Source organism: Peromyscus californicus, unplaced genomic scaffold (assembly GCF_007827085.1).
Source record: "Peromyscus californicus insignis strain IS unplaced genomic scaffold, ASM782708v3 Scaffold_4__1_contigs__length_199733344, whole genome shotgun sequence".
Lineage (NCBI taxonomy): Eukaryota > Metazoa > Chordata > Mammalia > Rodentia > Cricetidae > Peromyscus > Peromyscus californicus.
The window spans coordinates 96,617,713-96,625,924 of NW_026294562.1; the positions used below are offsets into that span (position 1 = coordinate 96,617,713).

At 37.6% G+C, this 8,212-nt stretch overlaps 2 protein-coding genes across 2 annotated transcripts; one reads left to right on the top strand and one right to left on the bottom strand.

Moving 5' to 3' along the window:
• The first annotated feature begins 646 nt into the window (after nucleotides 1-646).
• On the top strand, nucleotides 647-1,567 carry LOC128094939 (olfactory receptor 2D3-like). The gene has a single exon (XM_052713544.1). It carries the CDS (start codon nucleotides 647-649, stop codon nucleotides 1,565-1,567), a length of 921 nt encoding a protein of 306 aa, XP_052569504.1.
• Nucleotides 1,568-6,664: 5,097 nt separating this feature from the next.
• On the bottom strand, nucleotides 6,665-7,588 carry LOC128094964 (olfactory receptor 2D3-like). Its single transcript, XM_052713588.1, has one exon. It carries the CDS (start codon nucleotides 7,586-7,588, stop codon nucleotides 6,665-6,667), a length of 924 nt encoding a protein of 307 aa, XP_052569548.1.
• Between the last annotated feature and the right edge of the window lie 624 nt (nucleotides 7,589-8,212).

The following is an 8,212-nucleotide window of genomic DNA, read 5'->3' on the forward strand; positions in this document are numbered from 1 at the left end:
AAAGAAGTACCAATGACATTAAACTTGTGCTATTTTTGTTAAAAAGTTTTGTGCAAAAAGAGATGAATGAATACACAGCCCAAATTGGGTGTTATTCAAAATATATTACTGAGTAAAACTTCAGAGGAGGTAGCTATTTTTAATGTTCTCCAGGACTCTCTTCAAAGTAAAAATAAAACATAGAGTGCTGGGCTAAAGAAAGAATCACAGACATCGCTACAGTTTTCAGTTTTCCCCAGAATGTTTTATTAGGATTTTCTTGTAACTATGAAAAATTCAGCCTTCATAAATGTATAGAAATGTAAACTGGTTTACAGACACACCAATTTGCTTACCTAGAACCCCAAGTAAAAGGACATGGAGACTTCAAGCAACACTGTGAATTTTGAGAAGTGTGAGTTGTCTGTGAATGGTTGCACATACTGAGAATGATTCTTTCTTACTGGTGCTATTACAAGAGCTAAGAAGAGAAAGTTTCAAACAAACTTCAATTGTCAAGATACTCAGCAAAATGAAACTCAGATGTAAATATATAGTCCAAAATTGGGGAGTATGAATAAAATATTTAAGATGCTCACATGTTCTGAAAAAACTGGTTTACGTGCTTGTTTTCTTGATGCTCATCTACAGAGACAAATAATGATTCATGGGTGAGGAGAACAGAACATCTGTGACAGAATTCATCTTCCTGGGCCTCTCACAGGACCCACAGACCCAAACCCTGCTCTTCTTCCTCTTTCTCCTCATCTACCTGCTCACTGTGCTGGGAAATCTGCTCATCATCGTGCTCATCCACACAGACCCCAGACTCCACACTCCCATGTACTTTTTCCTTAGAAATCTGTCCTTTGCTGATCTCTGTTTTTCTACCACCACAGTTCCCCAAGTGCTCATCCACTTCCTGGTGAAGAGAAAGACCATTTCTTTTGTTGGATGTTCAACTCAGATAGTCGTGTTACTTCTGGTTGGGTGTACAGAGTGTGCACTTCTGGCAGTGATGTCCTATGACCGATATGTGGCTGTCTGCAAGCCTCTGCACTACTCCACCATCATGACACACTGGTTATGTGTCCAGCTGACTGCAGGGTCCTGGGCCAGTGGTGCATTTGTGTCCCTGGTAGATACCACATTCACACTGTGTCTCCCTTACCGAGGAAACAATGTCATTAACCACTTTTTCTGTGAACCTCCTGCCCTCCTGAAGCTGGCTTCAGCAGACACTTACAGCACAGAAATGACCATCTTTGCAATGGGTGTGATCATCCTTCTAGCACCTGTCTCCCTCATCCTCATCTCCTACTGGAACATCATCTCCACTGTGATCCAGATGCAGTCTGGGGAGGGGAGGCTCAAGGTCTTCTCCACCTGTGGTTCCCATCTCATTGTTGGTCTTTCCTATGGCTCACCTATATTTTCGTACATGAGGCCAAACTCCAAGATAATGAATGAAAAGAATAAAGTAATTTCTATGTTCTTTTCAGCAGTGACCCCCATGCTGAATTTCATCATTTGCAGCCTGAGAAACAAGGATGTCAAAGGGGCTCTCAGGAGAATGACTATAAGATAACTTTTTTTGAGATGGCAATGTGACTGTGCTGAGCATGGCAGAGATGTGGAGGGAAGGAATTTTCTCCAAGATTTTTTTTTATTTTATGTCATTCTTTCACATTTTCTTCTCATTTTTCATATGTTTTTATCTGTTTCATCCCATTGATCATTTAAAAAAAGGGATCTTAATAAACCCAGGAAAGGAAAGTGAACTGAAAGAAAAGAAAGAAAAAAGAAGGTGAAGTTTTGATTTGCAAATGGAGGAAGTGAGAATTAGGAAGGAAGAGAGCAAGGGGGGATCTTATGGAAGAAGGAAGGGAGGAAGGACAAACAGGAAATAGTTCCTTTCTAACTCATACAGTCAATATGGAAATAACAAAAAAATAAGTGCTTAGTATCTGTCAAAAAAACTCAAAGGAAAAATAGTATTTCGCAAATAGGGGACTATATCTCTGGCAATGAAGTCAACTTGCATTTGGACATGCATTTGACAGTTACATTTAGAAGATATATTTTATATTGCAAGCACTTTTATAGAGCTTGGGAAATAGACATGAAAACTGATGTTATATTTGTGGCATTGATTTTAATCTAAATCATATAAATTTCTGAAATTGAATAGAGAGCATCTTAGCAGAATAACAAGTGATAGAATTACAGGAGTGTTGTAAATTTAAGAGACTAGAAATAAAGCTAAAAATAAGACAGCTGGATGAGAAAACCCTTGAGTTCAATGGTACAGAATCTAACTCGTTTCCAATTATGAAGCATCTGAAGATTGGTTGATTCACAGGAATACTGATAGGTAATGAAGATAATGTCAAAGGATAAAGCCTGGCAAACTGTTTTGGCCTTAGCAGGACACTTGAGCTTTTAAAGAAGATAAGAGTTCACATAGCATAATGTATAATGGGTGCTTAGTTGCTTGTTAGAAACAGTATGTCTCAGTAGAGAATGAAATGAAATAGATAACCTCACGAATCTCTCTCTCCCTCCTCTCAGTCTCTCCTGTCTGTCTGTTTGTCTGTCTCTGTCTCTCAACAAACAACCTCCACAAATATCAAAACAAGGAAACAAAAACCTAAAACACAAAATATAACAAAACCAAACCAAAAGATCACACAAGAAAAGCATGGAGTCCTTTTATGTTGACCAACTACTCCCGAGCATGGGCTCTGCTTTGGTGCACAGTTGATATACTCAGTAACACACTATTGGAGAAAACTAACTTTTCTCTCTCCAAGCAGCTATCAATTGCAAATAGCTTCTTGGTGAAGGATGAGACTTTGTGCCCAGTTCCTCTTCTATGAGACTTTTATCTGGCTTGAACTTGTGCAGGTTTTGTGCTTCCTGTCACAGGCTCTATAAGTTCATATGCACAACAGAAATAATAAAGATATTATTTCCTTTGAGTAATTCACCAAGTCTGACTCTTAAAATATTTCTGCCTCCTCTTCTGCATACATCCTGAGCCTAGAGAGGAGGATTTTGATAAAGACATCTCATTGAGGTCTGAGTACTCCAAAATCTCACACTCTTTGCACATTGTCCAGTTGTTGGTCTCTGTGTTAACTAGTATCTACTGCAAGAAGAAGGTTCTCTGAGAAGGAGGTTCTCTGATGAGGGTCGAACAATTCACTGATCTATGGGTATATTAATATTTTAAAAAATGTTCAATACCCTTAGCCATTAGGGGAATGCAAACTAAAATTACTTTGAGATTTTATTTCGTCACTGTCAGAGTGGCCAAGATTAATACAAACAAATGACATCAGATCGTGGGGAGTAAAGGGAATACTTACTCATTGCTGCTGGGAATATACATTGGTCAGCCACTATGGAAATCAGTGTGGAGGTTCCTCAAAAAACTGAAAATTGATCAACTACAATATCCAAATACACTAATCTCAGCCACATATCCAAAATAGTCTACATCTTATTATAGAGATACTTGCTCATCAGAAATTCAGCCTAGATGTTTATCTACTGATCAATATATGGTGAAAATGTGATACATTTAAACAATGGGATATTATTCAACTACTAAGAAAAAGTTATGAATATGTAAGATGGAGCTAGACCAAGCATCCTGAGTGAGGTAACCCAGGCGTAGGAAGACAAACATTGCATGTTTTCTCTTTTATGTGGATGTTACTTTTTAAGGTTTAGAGATGTGTGTTTTATTTAGAATAACTATAGTAGTGAGGAGCTAGTAAGGAAGTAGGGGGAAAGAGAATCTTCCAAAGAAGAGGAAATAGAATTTAGTATTATAAAGAGATACAGATGAAACTGAGTGGAAAGACTGAATGTGAAAGAGATTGGGAGGGCAAGGTAAAAGATGGAAAATGGGGAGTGACAACTAATACAAAAGGCAAGTTGAAAAGTCATATGGAACCCTACTACTATGGAAGTTTCCTAAAATAGGTACATATAAAAAGAAATTTATAGCCGGGCGGTGGTGGCGCACGCCTTTAATCCTAGCACTCGGGAGGCAGAGCCAGGCGGATCTCTGTGAGTTCGAGACCAGCCTGGTCTCCAAAGCGAGTTCCAGGAAAGGCGCAAAGCTACACAGAGAAACCCTGTCTCGAAAAACCAAAAAAAAAAAAAATAAAATAAATAAAAAAAAAATAAAAATAAAAAAGAAATTTATATCCCGTGGTTGATATGTAGAGCTGAATTGTATTGTAAAATAAAATTTAAAAAAATTTCCTAAAAAAAAAAAAAGAAAGAAATTTAAATGAAATTACCATATAATGGGGGAAAGCAATGCCCCAAACTAGATATCTTAAGCTGCCATATAAAACCCCTGGTACCAGAAATGATTTACATCTTGTCAAGTCATGGAACAAAGGTCCAAATGGATTCCCCCAAACAGTACAGGCTTCTGGCTGCCCTCCACAACTTAATGTTAAGAACTTCTTGCTGAAGTCACCACTTACTTATGCCATTAAACATGGAGAAATCAAGCTGGTATCCAATTAGCAGATTCTTTTCTACTGACTAGCGTTCATGTTGTTGTAAGATACAGTGGATGCTGTGAGAGTAGAAAAATAATCATCGTTATAAGCTACAAACCCCAAGAACTATAATAATGGTTCACCTTAAAAAAAAATACTGGTGTAGTAGTGGCATAAATGTGATGGCAATAACCAACCACTTTTAAAAGTTAGATTTGAGGCCCACTCCATGAGATAAAACCCATATCTGATACCGCTAAAATATCCAAGAACCTGAGACCTAGATAGGTCATGGACCCTATGGAAAACCTACTATTATTAATCTGCTAAATGAACATAATAATGAAATAACTCCTAATGATATAGTGTATGTGTTTTACATTGTGAATTTTACATGTGTTAGTTTGGATACCTCTTTCAGTTTTACTTGGGTATCTCCTTAGTAAATAGCATACTCTTGAGGTCTTATTCCCCAAAACCACACAGAGGTAAGATAAAATACAGTTATAACAGCAACACCACCAAGCCATAGAAATGCAGTTACTTAAAAATAAATCAATCTGGTAATTTGCCACCAGTGAACATAAGACAGAAGGTCTAATTCTAATATGGAATGGGCAAGTAGTTAAGAATTATTTGGGCATAAATGTGGAACTAGTAAATGAATGAGATAAATAAAGAGTCATAGAAAGGGACAAAAAGGAGAAAGACAACACATACACATATACACATATATACACATACACAAACACACCACATCCTCCTGTTATTTAAGTCAATCCCCAATGATACTTGAACAGTCATGGGAAGAGTACAAGAAAGAACATGGGGTTTATCTCTATTTCAAAGGGATGAAGAATAGTTAATCTCAGTAAAGCAAGAGTTAGGTTAGATATTAAACAAAAATGTTCATTAGTGGCAACTGGAGAAGCATTTCATGAAGGAATTCTCAGCTATCCTAATGCTTTATAGACTAAAAAAGCAGTTTAAATAGTTATTCACAGCATTATTGACCCTGGCAAAACTATTACAACAGAATAATTCAGTCACATAGTTACAGACTGTTAAATGACTTTAAAAGCAACTCTTGGGTATTTACTTGAATAACTACAATTGAACACATTGTAGAGATGTTTGATTATCAAAGTTTCTTGCAGCAAGTTCTCAATAGTGAAGTCATCAAACCAACTTGGGTGACCCAAAATAGGAAAATGAATAAAAAATGGGGTGTATATACATGACAGTAAGTCACATAAATTTGAGGAAAATGGGTGAATGAAGACAATGACTATAAGCAAATTAAGCCATTCTCACAAAAATATTTTGCCTTTATTACTTTGAGATATTACAGTCACACAAATTGTGCATGAATGTTAAAAGTGGAAATGATACTGTCTAGTGGAATGAAGGGGAATATGGGAGAAGAGAGAGACACAAAAGGGTAGGAAGGTTTGGGGATGAATGCTCTCAAAGTATTTTTTAACTTAAAATGTAATGCTCTTAATGAAATTTTTAACTTAAAAATAAACAAAAAAACTCAAAAGAAGAATTCTATAATTTCTTTTTCATTTAATTTAATCTATTTTCAATTTCAAGAAATATTACTTTAAAATGTTACTTTATAGGGAGTGTTAAATGTCACACAATTGTCATGTTTATGTCCCAAATTCTACAACTGTGCTATGGGAAACAAAACATATATTCAAAATACAATTATTGAATGCATGCAACAATGGAGGAAATAACTATGTTGTCATAAATATTTGTGATGGATATTTGGATAGATAGCTAGATGCCTAATTAGGCCAAATTCATTATTGACTTGTGGATAAGAGAGGAGAAACATCTTTGTGGATAAGAGAGGAGAAACATCTTTGTGGATAAGAGAGGAGAAACATCTTTGCTGTCACTCCTCTCTCTTCCTGCCTATTGACACTTTTCTTCTTTCCTCCATTCTTATGCCCTCATCTCATCACTAATTTCTTTTTACTTCCTATTTCTAAACCTTAATTTAATTTCTTTCACATAGCTACCAAGCAAAGAAAAATGGAGGAAAATAGAAGGAACTGGAAGAAAAGGGTAAAATAAGGAAAACATTGTAAGAAAATCTGTTTTCTGTTCAAACAATGGTCAACTCAATTATGACACACATTCCAGTACTATTTTGCAGTTATTCTCCTGAGAGCGCCTTTGACATCCTTGTTTCTCAGGCTGTAAATGATAGGGTTAAGCATGGGAGTCACTGCTGAATAGAACACTGAAATCATTTTATCCTTTTCATTCATTGTCTTGGAGTTTGGTCTCATGTATGCAAATATTCCTGAGCCATAGAAGAGGACAACAACAATGATATGGGAACCACAGGTGGAGAAGACCTTGAGCCTCCCCTCCCCAGACTGCATCTGGATCACAGTGGAGATGATGTTCCAGTAGGAGATGAGGATGAGGGAGACAGGTGCTAGAAGGATGATCACACCCATTGCAAAGATGGTCATTTCTGTGCTGTAAGTGTCTGCTGAAGCCAGCTTCAGGAGGGCAGGAGGTTCACAGAAAAAGTGGTTAATGACATTGTTTCCTCGGTAAGGGAGACGCAGTGTGAATGTGGTATCTACCAGGGACACAAATGCACCGCTGGCCCAGGACCCTGCAGTCAGCTGGACACATAACCAGTGTGTCATGATGGTGGAGTAGTGCAGAGGCTTGCAGACAGCCACATATCGGTCATAGGACATCACTGCCAGAAGTGCACACTCTGTACACCCAACCAGAAGTAACACGACTATCTGAGTTGAACATCCAACAAAAGAAATGGTCTTTCTCTTCACCAGGAAGTGGATGAGCACTTGGGGAACTGTGGTGGTAGAAAAGCAGAGATCTGCAAAGGACAAGTTTCTAAGGAAAAAGTACATGGGAGTGTGGAGTCTGGGGTCTGTGTGGATGAGCACGATGATGAGCAGATTTCCCAGCACAGTGAGCAGGTAGATGAGGAGAAAGAGGAAGAAGAGCAGGGTTTGGGTCTGTGGGTCCTGTGAGAGGCCCAGGAAGATGAATTCGATCACTGAGGTTCTGTTGTGCTCACCCATGTATGGTTGTCTCTGTAGAAGACCATCAAGGGCAGAAACATACATACATTGCTTCAGAACATCTGAGAAACTTATATATTTTATCAATCATAAAATGGGCTATTGATTTTTTTCTCTTCATAGTTTCCATATTCTGTAAGACTGAAATTTTCTTTTGCTCTGTAGTTCTAATGATTGAAAGCCAATACTTGTTTTCTCTTTACTTGCATTTTTTTTTTTTTTTTGGTTTTTTGAGACAGGATTTCTCTTTTTAGCTTTATGTCTTTCCTGGAACTCACTCTGTAGTCCAGGCTGACCTTGAACTCACAGAGATTCGCCTGCCTCTGACTCCTGAGTGTTGGGATTAAAGGCGTGCGCCACCACCGCCCAGCTTACATGTTTTAGCAGTACTTGTCAGAAAGAATCATTCTGAATGTACTACATGACCAAACCCCATCTGGTTCAACAAATATATTTGGGAGAAGTCTCTGGTGCTGCTCACAATTCACCTTTCCTTTATGTAGGTTTGGGAAACAAGCAAGTTCATGAGACTTTAACTAGCTATATTTTATGCCATAAACTCTATAACATTTAATGAACCTGTTCATTAATTTTATCTACAAGAGACTTCTGAAGAACCACTTT